The sequence below is a fragment of the Pollicipes pollicipes genome, unplaced genomic scaffold (assembly GCF_011947565.3).
Source record: "Pollicipes pollicipes isolate AB1234 unplaced genomic scaffold, Ppol_2.1 Scaffold_7261;HRSCAF=8764_pilon_pilon_pilon, whole genome shotgun sequence".
In the NCBI taxonomy this organism is placed as follows: Eukaryota; Metazoa; Arthropoda; class Thecostraca; order Pollicipedomorpha; family Pollicipedidae; genus Pollicipes; species Pollicipes pollicipes.
This window is the reverse complement of record NW_023597054.1, coordinates 57,363,445-57,379,826: the sequence shown is the minus strand read 5'-3', so window position 1 is coordinate 57,379,826 and position 16,382 is coordinate 57,363,445. Positions and strand designations below refer to the sequence as shown.

Below are 16,382 nucleotides of genomic sequence, written 5' to 3'. Positions count from 1 at the left end.
GTCAGCAAGCAACTGGGCGTCGGTTGAGCCAAACCTCGTACAAGTGAAATATAGGATTCGTACGGCCTCATGCGAAAGTTTGCTGGTCGTTGAAAAACACATTTCATTCTGCCTTTAAAGGGGGCGGGGGTGGGGTGGGATTCCGACACACTCAGCTGCTTCGGCTAAACGGAGTCGCCTGCCTCCCCACCGTGGCATGAAAGGCGGGCGCAGCGGATCCGAACTTTTGTATGCATTCTGATGTCATGGTGAAAAACGACTTTTGCCAACCACGTGTGCCACCGGGCTTTCCAGCGCTGGTTGACAAGTGTTCGGTATATCTGGTTATCATCTATAGACCACAGAAAACGACGGAAAGTCCACTCTAAACGGGCATTATGATCAGCCGAGTACCCCCTGTTCCGGGCTGATCGTCCAAGCCACCTCGTGTTGACGGATAGAAGCTCCAAAGAAAGGGACGTCCCGCGTCAAAAGCCGGGCACAAGTGCTAGCTTTGAGTTCAGCGAACCACCGTTAACTGGCAGATCTTCAATTAACTCTCCAAAACAGCACGTTAAATGCTTAACGTTTTCGTGGAAACATTTCGCAAGATGGACATAACTATCATCAACTGCATAGAGTGAGCGAGAACCGTCCTTCCTTCCGTCTGTCTTTCAGTCCTTCAGAGCGAGCTTATGGCGGATGTCAACCAAGTCATTCTCACGCGGGGCGCGTCTCCCTCTCGTTCCGAAACACGTACAAACGGAGCAAGAGATGTTAAGAAATTTTGGGGAAAGGGGAATGAATAATGGAATAGACCAGAGATCAATTTGATCACACAGCAAGAGTTATAGATTAGAAAATGACATCAGCATCGCACGTGTTGCAAGTGTTCCCAGCGTATGGATTACAATGGAGCTGTACGTATTACTCTTACGATTTGCGCTCATTCGGACACCACAAACACGAATTAGCCACGCACCAGTCATTCTGCGATCGGTTCCTTGTATTTTACAGCATCATTTACCACCGTGGGAGGCATGCATTGCTGGCATACCTCATGTCTTTCCACTCAATATTGCCCCGTCCGGGATTTCGGTGATCTCGGACTTCCGTGCCCTCGTGAATGAGCCGGCTGCATGGCTTTTGCAAGCAATGTGAAACGCTCATCAACTGCATTACTTTCTGCTAACTGGGCTTTGTTGGTGGCCGCGCGAGATCGTTCTTCGAGCGCCTGGCTCTCCAGTTCATCAACTGCGCAACACCAATGTGACAGACCATGGCTGGACCACCGCTTGCATAGCGCGCGAGACACCGACCCCTGAGCGGCGCCCCTGTCATATTTACATGTCCTCAAAAAGGAAGCCATTTTAGCTACTTACATTGAACTAACACAAATGTCCCATGCTTGCTTCGTAAGGATCACATAGATGCAGCTCAATAGTTGTTACTTCATAGGGTCCATTTCCATTCATCCTCAAGACACTCCGCACACACACGTGTCTGCTGCCCCTACTGCACTGCTATGCTACACTACTACTGAAGAATGGGTCAATAAAAGGGATTCAACTTTATTTTTCAAAGAACAAGCGGACAATTCTGACTTCAGAACGGTCTTTAAACCAGTAAATTCCGAGATCATGTCATGTTCGCGCCTTGTGTTCGGGTGTAATGTCAGGTGTAGGGGAAATACCCAGGACCAGGGAGAGGCCGTGTTAATCAGGGCAGTAGATGACAAATTTCTACTTATTCCGCAAAAATGACTTTTGGCAAGAAAAATCCCCTCAAACTTTTTGCTGCCACACAAGCCTGGCCACAACCAAAGACTGGATCATCTTTACCCGTGTAGCCATTATTTCACGAGCGTCATATTCCAGCTATTCGGCCGTCTGCAGAGCACCAGGCAAGATCAGCGGCATGGAAGTCAGATCTCTCGCCCCTCCCCGCTCCCCCCCCCCCCCCCCCCAGTCCGAGACCGCAAGAGCGCGCCGACACAAGGTCAATTCTGATTGGTCACGGTCCTCTGTGGTGACACACACCAATCGTGTCCATTTACGGGGAAATTAGGCATGGGATTTTAAGATCTTTATCAATCCACGGCATCTCTTAAAAATGTCATGTTCGATGTCAGTTTTGCTTTTTTTGCTTTGAGCCAGTAGCCATGGTCGCAGAGTTGGGTCCCGAAACTTGGGAAGACGCATTGCCTGGCCGCCTGGCGTAACGGACGATACTGTCACGACGGAATGCACGGGAACCCACAGACCCCGACACACGGAAAGGATAGGGCAGGCCCACACGCAGGACATGACACAAATCCTGCACATTGCAGGGAGCCGGAACATTCCTGCACACAGGAGACCCACGCATTCCTTCTAGGGTACAGGAAGTCGACGGCCCGCACCAGTACAGAGCGCCCGGAGCACAGGACAAGAGTACGACAGAAAACGCAAGATCCCTCCGCGAACGCGTATGGGGCTGGAGTCCTCCATACCCCGCACAGGATGGTCACACCCTCGCACGGAGGCATGGCACAGTCGGCGGACCAGCACGCCGCCAAATGCCGACCGTGAGCCTCTGTTCCAACCACAGCGTTTGAAACCGCAAGGCAGGCCAAATATAGACGAACAAGTGCTCCACCACCACGGGGCGCTCGTCGCAGGTCGCGACCACATGTTGGAGTTCGCCACAGCCCGTCCCCGCCTGGGTCGAAAGGGCCAGGGCCAACCGGACTGACGCAGCGCCGCACTGTAGCCCGGTGTAGCAAGCACGGATTCACGCCCGCCTGCTTGTCTAACGATGACGACTCCACGCTCTAATTCAATGTCGCTTAGGAAATAACTGGTATGATGTGCACGGGTCTTAAGTCGCATTGTCCTCTCTCGCTTACATGAGGTAACCTGTCGCTTTGACAGCATGTCGTTTTGCCTACGCTTCGGCCTTTCGTGTTTCATGTAAGTCCTCATCAGATCCACAGTGGCAATGGCAGACGGCATGGAATACCACAAACGACGTAATACGGTGCTTTTCCGCCATGCATTCAGAGGCAAGCTGAGAGGAAGACTTCGTTTCAAATATGAGATCTGCAACTTTCTTCGAATTAAGTGGTTTAAAAAAAGCACCTTCTGCGATCGGCAATGCCCGTCCAAGATTAGCTGAATCCTAGTTCGACAACAGATGCTGTGGCACCCCTCCCCAATCGCTGTCCGTGTTACTAGTAGCTAATATATGTATACCTGCTAGCTTTTCTCGCCCAAAAGTATCCAAAAATAAAACTCAACAACGCTCCAGAGCACACTTCTTCCGGGCGCTCATCACACACAGCATCTCCCGGTAACGAGCCATCGCAGTACAGCCTGGCTGCTGGCAAATGCCGGCCGGCCGGGCGGCGGGCACGTCACGGGCCGGGCCGCCAGTGTAGCGGGAACTACACCCTGGCCGCCAGCCCCGGGAGATGTCTCGTGGGCCGACTCTGGTAACGGATACACTTCACGCAGGCGCACATACGCTCAACCAAGCCCAAACAACGATGTAGATGACTTGAAGGCGCAGACACGTCTGCCTGCCACCAGAAGTCCGGGACGCCGGCGCCCGGGCACGGACCGAAAGCGGAGGAACATGTCGTTGGTTTCAGTGAGTGACCACTGCCGTCGCCAGGGCGAGACTGACGGACAAGCGTGTGTTTGTGTGTTTGTGTGTGGACACAGACTAAAGCAAGGCGAGTGATGGACTACGGCACTACCACGAACTACCTCCCCCCAACAATCTAATGGATGCAAATATACAGGTACAAAGGTACAAGCACCGCAAACGCATCAAATTACCCCAGAGTATCACAATACAATGTATCAAGGAGTTCCTCGTCTTTGGACACAGTAATTTCATAGCGACGATACAAGATAGCCCACAATTCGCCGTCGCGCGCTCTGGGCGGCGCAAGAGCCAGGCGCCGGTGGACATCGACGGCAGTACAGTGCCCAGCAGTCATTCCGGTGTGCCTCCTCCCCACCGGTCACACCGCGCGCCGGCCAGCCGGCTCGCCGCCGACGCCGATCACTCTACGTGAACTGGACTATTAATACTATGGCGATGATCACCAGCACGATTAACAAACAAATGATGATCGCTATTTTTTTCTGAAACAGAAGGGAGAACCGAATAAACTTTACGAAAACAGGATCAGTGAAGCAACCAATCAAGCACTAGCGATTTACTAAACACAAATAAAAGCGGTAGCGGTATACAATCTTCGAGCATACCTTCCGATACTAAGCGTGCGCACTGAACGTGACGTGATTTGCCAATTATGCGGTACAACTCGTGCACAAAATGTTTAAGAATGGAAACAATCTTGTCACCACAGCATGTATGACACAAATGATTTAAAACTACACAAAGGAACCGCACAAGCCTAGAAACCCAGCACAACAAATAAATCGTGAGTAAACGCACAAACCAGGAAAGATAGGATGGAAGCATGTTGAGAAATAAACAAAACGCAAGCAGCCTCCGACCGACGAAACTAGCCCAGCACGGGTCAGGCCCGCCAGCGAATCAGCGAGGGGTGGAGACCGTCGCCTAACTGGGAGCACGCGGACGGCGGCAGAAGAGTGCGGGCAAGCGGAGAGGGAGGAGCGCCCGTCGCGTCCCGGCGCCACCAACACCTGACCGGGACAACCACGCCCCACCCGCAAACGCATCCACTTACCCTCCGCGCCTTACTCTGGTACTTAAGTGCCTTTTTCGTGTCCTTCTTCGCCTCCTCTATCCATTCCACCGAGTGTTCGACATTGAACAGGACCTGATCGATCATCTCGCCCTGCGGCCGCCGAGCAGCGCCGATTCGATCCGACGGGACGCGGTCAGGCGCAGCGCCGAGCCAGCGGAAGTTGGCCGAGCCAGCAGCCACGCGGGAGCGGAGAGAGGAGACAGAGACACAGGTCGGTTAGCAGCAGCGGCGGCGGCAGCGGCGGCGCCGTACTCACCCTTCGTGCTCCGCGCTGGTACTTCAGTGCCTTCTTCGTGTCCTCCATGGCCTTGCCCACATAGTCGACCGACTGATCTACATGATACTCAATACGGTCGATCATCTCTCCCTGGCAGAACGGACAGACGGCATGTCAGCACGCGCGATGGTGCCGCCGCACGCAACCGCCGGCCTCCCCAACACGCACACCCACACAGAGCCGCAGACGTGCGCGTCGGGCAGCGCTCTCCCAGCTGACCTCAGCACCCAGTGTCAAACGGTCGCCGGCCGACACGCACACGTCTCCGCCCCGGTCAGCCGACATGCGTATCAACCGACAAAGGTTCCCGGTGGACGATACGTCACAACACGACTCCCGCCCAACGACAGAAAACCATAATAAACCCGTGCGCTCAGTGCCGCTCCCCAACCGACGTGCCGATCTCCATCCTGTCCTTCGCCGAGCCGCGATGCCCAAAAACGCTTGCTTCGCCACCGTGTCCCTGGATGCTCAGCAAGATGAACGTTTAATGAAATAAATACACCACGCGACCAGCCAGGACACCAAAGCATCTAGTGCGCTGTTTTCATAATCAAGCACGCCAACAAAAGAACGAAACGGAAGCATTTGAGCACGACACCCGCCCATGCAACGCAGCGCCGGCGCAGTGGACCTACCTGGCTCTCCACCAGCATGGCCATGTCCATGAACATGTCGTGCAACTCTCGGATCGAGTTCTCCAACTTCATGATGTCAGCGTGACGCGCCTCAATGTCCGCCAACGTTTGCTTGGCCTGTTGTGTCTCCATGATTATCTACAACAGAAAACGTGATGTAAGCTGAGGCTTCATAAGACGACACCAGCCCACGCTTTTCGGTCAGGACATTATGAGTGTTTCAATCTGTTACGTCAACTATGCATGGGGATGGTCTGCCTACCCATCCATACGTCGTGTTTTGCCTGTTAACTAGTGTCCAGGTCAAATTAAAAAGAGCCGGGCGCTAAGAATTCGATAGCACGTCCATATACGTGCACACGAGAATGAGCCCAAGCAACGGATCGGCATAGTGTCTGGCGATAATGCCACCGCGAAAAAGGTCATTTAGGAACGATGAGTATACCACATACAGGGGGGGGGGGGGGGAAGGCTTTGCGCAGTACCCCACGCACCGCACTGCGTGAGGTGGGGGGGGGGAGGGGGGGGGCTTCGACCCTTACGATCTACTGAGCCAGATTTACTAGACCTACTGAGTACAACTATCGTCGATACACATGTCAGCGGTCCGAAAAGAACGCATTCGTAACCATTTTGCTCATTGACAAATCTCAAAACAATGCCCACTCCAGCCCCATCAGCCTAATGGTCTGGCGTCGCCTCTGTACACGCAACTTTGCCATCTGTGCGTCATGATGGGATTGCTGCACGTCATGTATTACGAACATCTTCCATAGCATTTACGATCAGAATAACATTGTTTCACGGAGTGGTTTGCCTGGCTCATGTCGACAGCTAAATACTCATTTACTCCCAATACTTCTGGGCTGGATCCTGGCAGTTCGCATGCATCACGTATCATCTAAATGTTCCAAACCCTGATGTAAAATACCGTGTTTTAACTCTTTTCAGACATCGGCCGGGGCTGTGAAGAGCCCAAGATTAACGCTGACAGACTCCCAACGCCGCCCTCGAAGTTGCCTCCGGCTGCTTCGGACACAAATTTGTAGGGGTTGCATCCCCTGATTTGGGGGAGCAGCACGCGTCCGAACGTCAGCCCCAACGTCACAAACGTGCCATGAAAATGGGGTTACAACCGAAAAGCATTCATCATCGGTAGGCCTAAAATACCTGCCACCTTCCCAGCCGAGCCCACCGCGGGCGGCCCCAGCCACCTATGCAGCCCGTTCCCCGACGTACTGAGCATACGTGATTTCGAGCGAGGAGCGAGGAGGTGGAAGTGAAGACGTGGTGGACGCAACCACGATGGCTTGTCAGCTGCATTTATCTTTAAGTATGTTGTAGCTGCAAAAGTTATACTTGGCACCCCTACCAGTTGCGTACCAACATTCTGATTCATGCTTACGGCAGAAAGCTGATGCAAATATGGGAAGCGCGAAACAACAGCGACCTGCCTCCACGAGATGCTAAATTTTCGCACTGGAGTTGAAAAGCGCCCGGGATGCTACCCCAAGCAAACGGTGTGCACCCATCAATCAGCCCATAATCGGAGGATTTTTGATTACTTCATCTCCTTGTGCCATATAAGGGAATTAGAGGTGGAATGGTTGTACGACACATATATAGTTCAGCACAAAGCAACGTTTTGTTATTTTTGTTGTAACTGAGCTATGTTTTAAATGATAACACATAAAGGACGCATATATTCTCCTTTATGCGCAAAGCTACACCACCGCGAAATAGGTCTGAATATTTCCCTGGCAGGCATGTACTCACCCCTTGTGTAAAAACGGCAGGATTGCCTTGTTCAAGCATGTCCTCAAGCTCCTTGTCTGTTGTATTTTTTCCAGCTGAAAAAGCAAAAAAAAAACATGAGGCCATTGGTCAGAACAGGCGACTGAAGTCACGAATCTGCCAACTGATCCGCTCTGAACAAAACAAGTGGGTAGGATACGGGAGTGTTGAAGTACACTACAAACGGACTTCCTTCACCACCCGGCCTCCCTTCTGCAAAGCCTTGCTAACTCGCTCACGTAACGCTTGCCATGCGCACGATAACAAGCGCATAGCCAGGGGCTCAAGCTTCAAAACAATCACAGTTATCACTGCGAGTTTCGCGAGAGCTGGGACAGCGCCTCATCTGTACTGCTGAACGGGGCGCCAGCCTCCAGCCGCAAGACGCAGCCGCAGCCGCCGTCTGGACGCCGACCCCGCACTCACTGATGTCCATATGCCGCTTGATCCGGCCCTTGCAGCGCTCTCTGTAGTCGGTCTGCGTCCGGTTGTACTCGGTCATCACCTCCACGAACTTCCGCGACAGCGTGGCGTGCTGCGTTTTCCTTATCCGCAGGTCGGCAGACGACTTGTTGGTGTGTTCTTCCTGCTCGATCCCCTGCTCAATGCCTGCCAAACAAGCCTGGGCTTTAGTGTGTGTGACTACCATCAGCAAACGAAAACCCACCTGCAATCAGGCGAAGAGCGATGACTGCGTTCAACAAGCTGAGCTCTGGCCGACAAAGCGCAACGATACTCGCAAGTAATATCTCGCAAATAAATGCACACACTACTTGTGCGTGCATTTACATGCAAGCACAATGCATTTTAATTTTGCCTACTTATAGTACATGATATACATATATAACATTATATGTAGCTACATGACATAATATCACCCCACAAATAATGAGGTGTCCAAAAAACAATGTCAATTGTGATGCGGGTTCCCAACCCGCGGGTCTCAGGATAACCTGGAATAAGAAAAACTATGCGCACTCAACATTCTAGCAAGCTGAAAGTTGTGCCAAAAGCTGATGCGACGGCGCGTACGGTACGGATGAAATCCAACCACAGTCAAAGACCTGCATGCTCGTGCTTATTTTTTTTTTTTTACTTCTAGAACATCACCATCATGTTTCACAAGCGGAAAACAAACCAGCTCGGAGTCTCAGTGCGAGGTACATATTGTTTAGTCACCACGGTATTGCATGCCAGGTTTTGGATCCAGCCATTAAATTCTAAAATGTGTACCGGGGTTCGGCGTCGCACCGACCACGTACCCGATTTTGGGATGCTATTTCTATGCGCTATCGATCTGGACGATCCTCGTCCAAATCGATGCACACGAGGGGATCATGCCCAAACTGATCAAAACGCACGATGGATCATAGCCTAGGCGGGCCCCATTATATCCCAGAAGGCCAGTCGGTGACCCAATGCTGGCTTGACGTGAAGTCCTTCGCAATAATTTTGGCCGGTCCCGATTGCGCAAGGTCAACACGCGCCAGACCAAATGCGCCATCTCTGCAGTTAGTCCACAGTTCGACCCCGAGCTGGCGTAAAAACAAAATGATGCCACGGGTCGTCCCATGCACCAGGAAAAATCAAATGTTCTGAAAGCGCCCCAGCATATCACCTCATATCGTCTGTAATGGTATTCAACAGGCTACACATCCATAGCTATACTAACTCACACAATTTCTTACCTTTTAACTTTCCTCGCACTCTGTTCGCTGTTTTCTTTATGTCCGCCATCAGGTCCTCCAGCTCTTGCTTAACCTCTGGAAAGTCAAATGCCATTTTAAACATATCAACTCCTTTAGGTACACGACGAAGACACCTGACGGAACGCGAAGGCAACTGACGAAGTGCAACATTTGCAAGCACGCAACCGACCGGATGCATGGTGACTCATGTCTCAATGCACAGCACTCTCCATGCCTTATATCTCTATACCCCCAATGATGGAGAGATCAATGACTAACGATAATAAAGGGTTTACTCACATCACCTTCTCTCACTTATCTGAGCAGCACATCTTGAATATTTCAAGTCCCTTGGCATCTGTTACCGCAAAGTCCAGCCAGGGCGCGTGATGGTATGTTCATGACAACTCAACTAGCTTGCTAGTCTTAATGGCAACGGCACGTGCCAATGACCAGGGCATACTTACTCTCATCTGTTGTAGGCGATGCAAGGATGGCGCTGTGCTTTTTCTTAACTTCGTCCACATTGGCCTGAATTTTGTCTATGTTTTCGCGTATTTCTTCCACCTGAGAAAAAAAGCATTCAAAAGCATTTAGCAATTCGCCGCAGCAGTAGTCTCTTCTCTATTCCAGACAGCGCCAAATTTCATGCTTCACATTTCCCACGCGACTTCGCTTTCAGGGCAGCGAAATGAATAACTGATTACGGTAACAACGGGAGATGTATAATTCGCAGAGCATTGCTTCATGGTGAGCCGTTACATTAATCTGCGCTTTGTTAGGCTTAAAAACGACATGGAAAGTCAACAGCGCAGTCATCCTCTGCAGACAGTTCTGCACTCAGCCCATGGATCTCTGATTGATACGAGCCCCTTAAAGCTCCAAAATCCGGCAGCCAACAGCCTGCACGGCTGTAAACACTGCTCATCCGGGGCCTTTAAAACCTCGACCACAAAGACAACCGGATCGAAATAGCAAAATGGTCCACAACTGAGTCATAACCTGAAGTTGGACGTGATCCGGCTTTACGACCGTGGCTTGAACTTAGTGACGTAAAAGACGTTGATCAACCCATTCTCCCGACCCATATGGAGCCAGCCACCATGAAACCATTACCATTCGATGCACTTGTGAAAAAGATGCACCACTTTCAGAGTTAAGTGGCATTGGGCAAACATACGCAGTTGGCGGACAATAGCACCAGCAGCAAAACAACTACCATACCACACTTCCATAGGGGTTTCGGCAACCCGCCCAAAACAGACGAAATAACCCAAAGTTGGAGTGCGAATGTTCAGAAATGAATGCCATAATAGACTATGTCCATTTTAGCTTCCACTAAAAACATGCAACCTAACAGTCCTGCGTTGCCTCAACATAATTTTTCCACAAAAGAAACGCGGTGCACGTCGTCATGCAGCATTGAACGAAGCGCGTGCTACAATGACCACTTAAGCGCCCAAACGTCAAAGCGTCAGTCAGGATTCGAACTCGGCCCTCCCACGTGGAAGCCAAGCACGCTTTACAGCCACAGCTGAAACCTGAAAACACCATGACTATACAAACCGTGAGCAAAATAAGACTTACCTCCGCAAAGAAGTCATCCATAAAGCCCTCGCGGTTGTCGACGTTGACCGTGACGTCATCCGGGCCATCGTCGTCGTCGCTCTGGGCCTGCAAGCACACGTGCAATCTCTGTGAGACTACCTACAAAGTCGAGCTGGAAAATAGGTTGTCTTCAGTCAAGCTCACTCGAATGTTCCAACCGGAAAAGTTTGTGAAATACAGTCAAAATTTTCACGATCTGGGTCGAACCGACGGACATTTCATACGGTTGGGAGAAAATTGCTTAGCGCAACGGGAAACATGGCTTAGCACCATTCGTTCCGTTGTGGCGGTCTTGTCTTCTTCTGGTGCCTACTCCAGTAGTTTAATTGTGGTATAAGCGCTTTATTCTAAAAGTGAGACCAGAAACTGATCAAAAGGATTGGGAGGCAACCAGCCAAGCTACGTCAGCATCTTCGTTCGCTGCAGCACAAGGATAGGCTCATTTGCCTGGCTGTCATCTCTGGGATGACAATATAAATATCTATATCAAGTGATCTATTAAAGATCATGCTCCATCTGTATGAATATGGGGCATGCTCATGCCCGATACCATCGCCAATACATGCATGAGGCCGAACAAGGGGCCGATGCCTTCCCTGTGATGGTCCTCCCAGGACCCTCTGGCCACTATCGTTGGACACTTGCAGAGGCCGTCAAGCCCTAGAGCCCTCAATGGTCAGAAGGAGTCGGCCCAGGTGTCGGGCATGTGGCGTGGCAGCCTGGAGCCGCCCGAATAAAGCATCTCCGTGATACCAGGCACAAGCGTTTTACTGAGGTATAAGCTATATGGAAGATAGAAATAGCAGCCAACCAGAGACGAGACAAGAAAAATGGTTCAGGTGTGACCATCACATCAAAAATTTACCAGCTGTGCTTGACAGCTCTTCAAGGAAAAAACTCCCGTACCTGTGCCCAAACTGTTCCGTCACAACTGCGTCAACGAACCTGAAGCCCACCAACTAAAACTTGGCCATGGTCACCAGTATTATCACTTCACACCTGTCTCATATTTACCCCCCCTTTAGCTATTCTACGTGCATGATTGCCGAGATATCCATCTAGTCCCGTCTGAAATCCTTTTAAGATCGGTGCCTATGGGACAAACCGATCTGCCGAAGCCACGTTCTCCCCAGCACCGACACCCCGCTCCGGCTCCTTGCGCACGGAAAGCCCACCGGCGTTTGAGGGCATTTATCGATGACAGTCACTGTGGCAGTAATTGGGGCTCAGGGGCGCTCCGACGGCGCGGTCATTTAGCGTCCACAGCGTATGTCCTAATCAAGGTTAATCGAAACGTTCAAAGTGACCTATCATGTGCTGCGAACGGTCTGAGTCAGTGTATATATATAGAGCAGAAGTTAACACACGGCAGGAATTTAAGGAGACGTTCAATGAGCATTGAGTCGTTACCGAGTAAATCAGAGAGCGTGAGAGACGGTGCAGTCGGGCCGAAGTACCACGGAAGTTCAGCAAGTGATACGGGACAGGAAACGAGCACATGGCGCACAGTAAGCGTTGCGTTACATTGGCGGCACCGAGACGGTTCATCACGACACAAAAGGTAGTTTCGGCTGGCGAAGTATGGTCGATCCGCAAGCGACTTAGAACGACTTCCTCTCGCCTTCACGCCCGATACGATGACTGCCAGTCCTGAATCGCCAGCTAATTATTTTCGGCTGGTTGGTGCTCATCACATCTCATGTGCTCCACCACCGGCCTCGTTAAGACGAAACATCTGGGCATGGGTCCGCGCGCGGCTATTGGCTATGCTCTTGTGCATGAACGAATCGTAGCGCGCTTTGCTGCGGCGACGGCAAGCACATTTCCTGCGACTCTGAGTGGCTTGGAATCCAGCGCAGTACTATGGTCTTCCGGCCTGGTATATGAAGTGAAGACATAAAATGTTCTGCATAAGAGGATTTGTGGGAATAACACGTTTTAATGCCAAAACACTACTTGGTGAGTCTGACAGAATCACGTACAAGGCATCTTCCTCATCCTGTATAAACCGGACTGAGTGCCTTACTAACCGCGACGACCTCATATATAAAGACGAATACGTTGCTAGCGTGAATGACTGTGTGTCTTGGCCGCACACAAAGGCACAGCCAACGCCCACATCAGTTTTAGAACCGTCCGTATACGTGGTTTTGCGTCCCTGATACGCTTCGATATGTTGTCGGGCTGTAGCTCTAGCAACACACAGCAGCATATCTTGTTTTCGAGTGTGCACCAGAAACACGTCGATGGCTGGCAAAGACGACGCAAAGAGACGCTGGCACAAAGACGCGGCGCTTCGCGTTCGGGAAGACATATCACATTTGACGTAAAGATACAGCACTGTGCTGGGTGATTGGGGAATTGCGCCGGTTTACTAGCGCACTAGCTCAATGCTAACAGCTTCCTTCAGATCGCTAACGGGGGTTCAGCGGCTTCAACGAGTAAGCTAGGCTGCTGGACACGTCCGAAAAGCACCAGTGATGATTTTCAGCGCAGCATGACTTACCGTGTTTAAGGTATTTTTAATAGAAATTGGAGCACCGTCATATACAAAAGACAACATACAGCTTGGAGCATATCAGAGAGTGGTACAAAATAAAGACGTTTCTTTGCAGGTTCCATAAAATTTTTGCAGCACACATTTCACAATGTTCACAGATCAACCACTGTGCTAGTGGTATAAGCCTCCCCACATCCCCAATAAAAGCAGAGTGAAAGGCTCCTGTAGCGGGCAATGAACACACAACCTCAAAATTCAGTGCACTATGCACAAACCAAGTGGCCTGTTACATCTCCTAAAGGGAGTCTAGTATGTTTAGGCTGGGAATTTGACTCTAACCAATCAATTTATTGGCACAATGGTAAGTATCCTGCAAATAAGGAGGTTCAATTAAGTCATGCTTGAGCATTCTCAGCATGCACAGACCACTCTCCGAAGCTGATGCCAGTGGCCTCAAAATTTGGAACTGTGAAGTCAAAGTCAGTGCCTTCACGTTTTTTAATGACAAACTGAATCTGAAGGGTGCTAAAACGACACCGCTCCTTATTTTTGAATGACTGTAGCACACTATTAGCTTCCAATGAAAATGTAACAGAGCTGTATGGATAGCTGTCATACTGTGCAATTATTTTAATGGGGATGCCAAACACAGAGCTGAATTTGTTATGCACATAAATGAATTTGCATTTTCCCCCTGTCAACACAAATGTTATCTGAAGCTAGATGAACAGCGTCTTTAACAGCATGGCTGTGGCCAAGACCAAGCAGTTAGCACCTTGGTCCAGTAGTGATGTTCTTCAAGGGCTGCAAGTTTGAATGTCAGAAATGTCATTATGCTCTTGACTTTCCTCTTCCTTTACCTAGGCTCAGGTCATTTGCTATTCATCTGAAGCCTTTACTCCTCAATCCTTCTATAGCAACCATCTCATCAGCCATCTCATGAATCATCTTATCTGATCAAGTAATGGCTTCACTGCTAAATTAAAAAATTGTCACTCACTCTGCCACAAAAAGGAAATATGGGATAAGATACAATGGGATATGTAAGAGGAAATATGGAGTCTTGCAGCAGCAATATTCCTAGGCATTTTCTTGCACCAAAATGCAACATTCTCAGCTGATCCAAAAAGGTCATTGCTTGACATCATACTACTCCCTTCTACACCCATGGAGCAGCTGAATGACCAGGCTTGGGGCAGCATTGTTTATACTGCAGGCAAGGCCTAGGCCCCACATAGCCATAGTCTGTGCCCATCAAGTTGAAAGATTGCACCACAGTCTACCAGAAAAAAATTATTGGCTATCAGTGTGCTTGACTGGAATTATTTCCAAATCATGGCAAGCTAAGGTATGACTAACTATTCTGATTTAGCAGTCTCAAGCTGACCCTTTGAAAAAAATCCCCTTTAAACAATTGCAGCTGGGGTATTTGACATAGGAAGTGGCTCCAGGAGTGTGCAACTATGTATCTCTGGGGGCCTGAGTAACTACATTATCTCATATTTTGGTTGTCCAGTGAGTTTCACTGTGCCACTGATTTCCTTAATGAGCCGTTTCACCAAAATCAATGTCATAATCATAGTTTCATCACTTGCCCAAACTCTTCACCTTCACCTGATTAATGTTAATTGGCTGCATGTTCATTTGCTCTCATTCACAATGTTACTTCTATGACAGGGCTGAGTCATATTGGGCCAGACTGGAAAAAATTTATGTTGCACTGAACATGTCCTAAAAGTTTCAGCTCATGTGCACCAATAAATCTAAGGTCTCCGAGTTTAGCATATGGTTCTCACCAATGCCAGTGCATGGGGAGCTAATGCAGTAAGGTATTGTAATGTGGTAAAGGTAATCTTGGCAATAACATGCTAGGAATTTTTACTAAAAAGGAGGAAAATTCACCAGGCTCTAGTCTGCCCTGAGTTCAGTGCAAGCAAACATGAGGTTAAACAAACCATTACGACTTAGGCATCTGGTGTAGTGCATAGATTTTTTGTAGACTGGCCAGTTATAGACCCTGCCTTATCATTGAAACATCTAAACCAATTCCCAAATTATATTCTTACCAGCTTTACTCATGAGCCAGTCCAAAAAAAAATGGTCTACTGGGCCAAAAACATACATGACATCAGTGCTCTTAATGCCACAATGTGTACCACACTCAGGCCAGGCCAAACTGTTTAGTTTTTATATTTTTTTTTTCTCAAAAATGATTTGAATCTACTAAGACCACCAAACAAAAGAGTTCTCTCATACAGGCACTGTTCATATGCTGAAATCTGTGTTAACCACATACCACAATCTGAGCATTTAGATTTAGAATACATGCACCAAAGTTTTCACTGTGATGTGGCATTGCTGAAAATTGGTCAGTTCAAATATATTGAATCATTTTAAACAATTTACCACTTCTGTTGCTTCCATATTTTCACTCATATTATCAAGAAAAGCTGCATATTATCACAAAGAATAGAATAATAGATGTTGGTGACAGCTTTGACAAATAAATGACCCAGATCCAACAAGAAATCCATATGCATGCTTGAGCACATCAAAAAACTAGCCCCAACCTGGATGGTTTGCCACCCCAATCAGAGGATAATTGAGGCCACCATAGAACCATTACATTTACATTCTACCCCCCAGTTTTGCACATTGGGGCTGACATGCAGATAACAGATATCACATTCTACCCTTCATCCCTCAAGTCCACCAACAATGCAGCATTATCACTATCTCCTGGGCATGATGCATACAATAAAGTTTGGTGATTTATGCTATTTGCCAACAACTACCATCACCAACAGCAAAAATACAAAACATGTTGCACTTCAAATGCAGTTCCCACAATGAAAGTGAGGAGCTCACCGCTTTTAAGGCTGCAAGCCTGTCCTTCATCCTGAAACTGTAGGCTAATCCGGATTAAAGGACCGATGAAAAACTAATCAATTCGCTTCCTATAGCCCATCATCTGTCATTACAACATGAGACTCCAGCGGAGGAAGCGGGCGGACAAGAAATCGATACGTAAACTTGCGCGGCGCACCCAAGAGAAATAGCGGCGCACCATTACATTTACAAGTTTGCACCACTTATTTAATATACCGAACTAAGCCTTTCGTTATTTTTTCATAATTGGTCTTAAATACAACATTTCTATGGATTTGGTTAA

General features: G+C 49.1%; 1 protein-coding gene across 2 annotated transcripts in view; it reads right to left on the bottom strand.

Annotated features, from left to right (window-relative positions):
• Positions 1–2,060: 2,060 nt before the first annotated feature.
• The window catches only part of LOC119112387 (syntaxin-1A), a 35,612-nt gene continuing 21,290 nt past the window's right edge, over positions 2,061–16,382 (bottom strand). Inside the window, exons 1-9 of one of the 2 annotated variants that reach the window (XM_037236553.1) lie at positions 16,079–16,230; positions 10,690–10,776; positions 9,570–9,669; positions 9,103–9,177; positions 7,841–8,023; positions 7,397–7,470; positions 5,621–5,758; positions 4,962–5,072; positions 2,061–4,112 (exon numbers count right to left, since the gene is read on the bottom strand). In XM_037236553.1, the coding sequence (XP_037092448.1) occupies positions 4,035–4,112; positions 4,962–5,072; positions 5,621–5,758; positions 7,397–7,470; positions 7,841–8,023; positions 9,103–9,177; positions 9,570–9,669; positions 10,690–10,776; positions 16,079–16,108 (876 nt within the window). In that variant the 5' untranslated portion in view covers positions 16,109–16,230 and the 3' untranslated portion in view covers positions 2,061–4,034. Of the gene's footprint in view, positions 4,113–4,961; positions 5,073–5,620; positions 5,759–7,396; positions 7,471–7,840; positions 8,024–9,102; positions 9,178–9,569; positions 9,670–10,689; positions 10,777–16,078; positions 16,231–16,382 lie in introns of those variants that run through there. The other variant, XM_037236555.1, reaches the window with a different exon arrangement.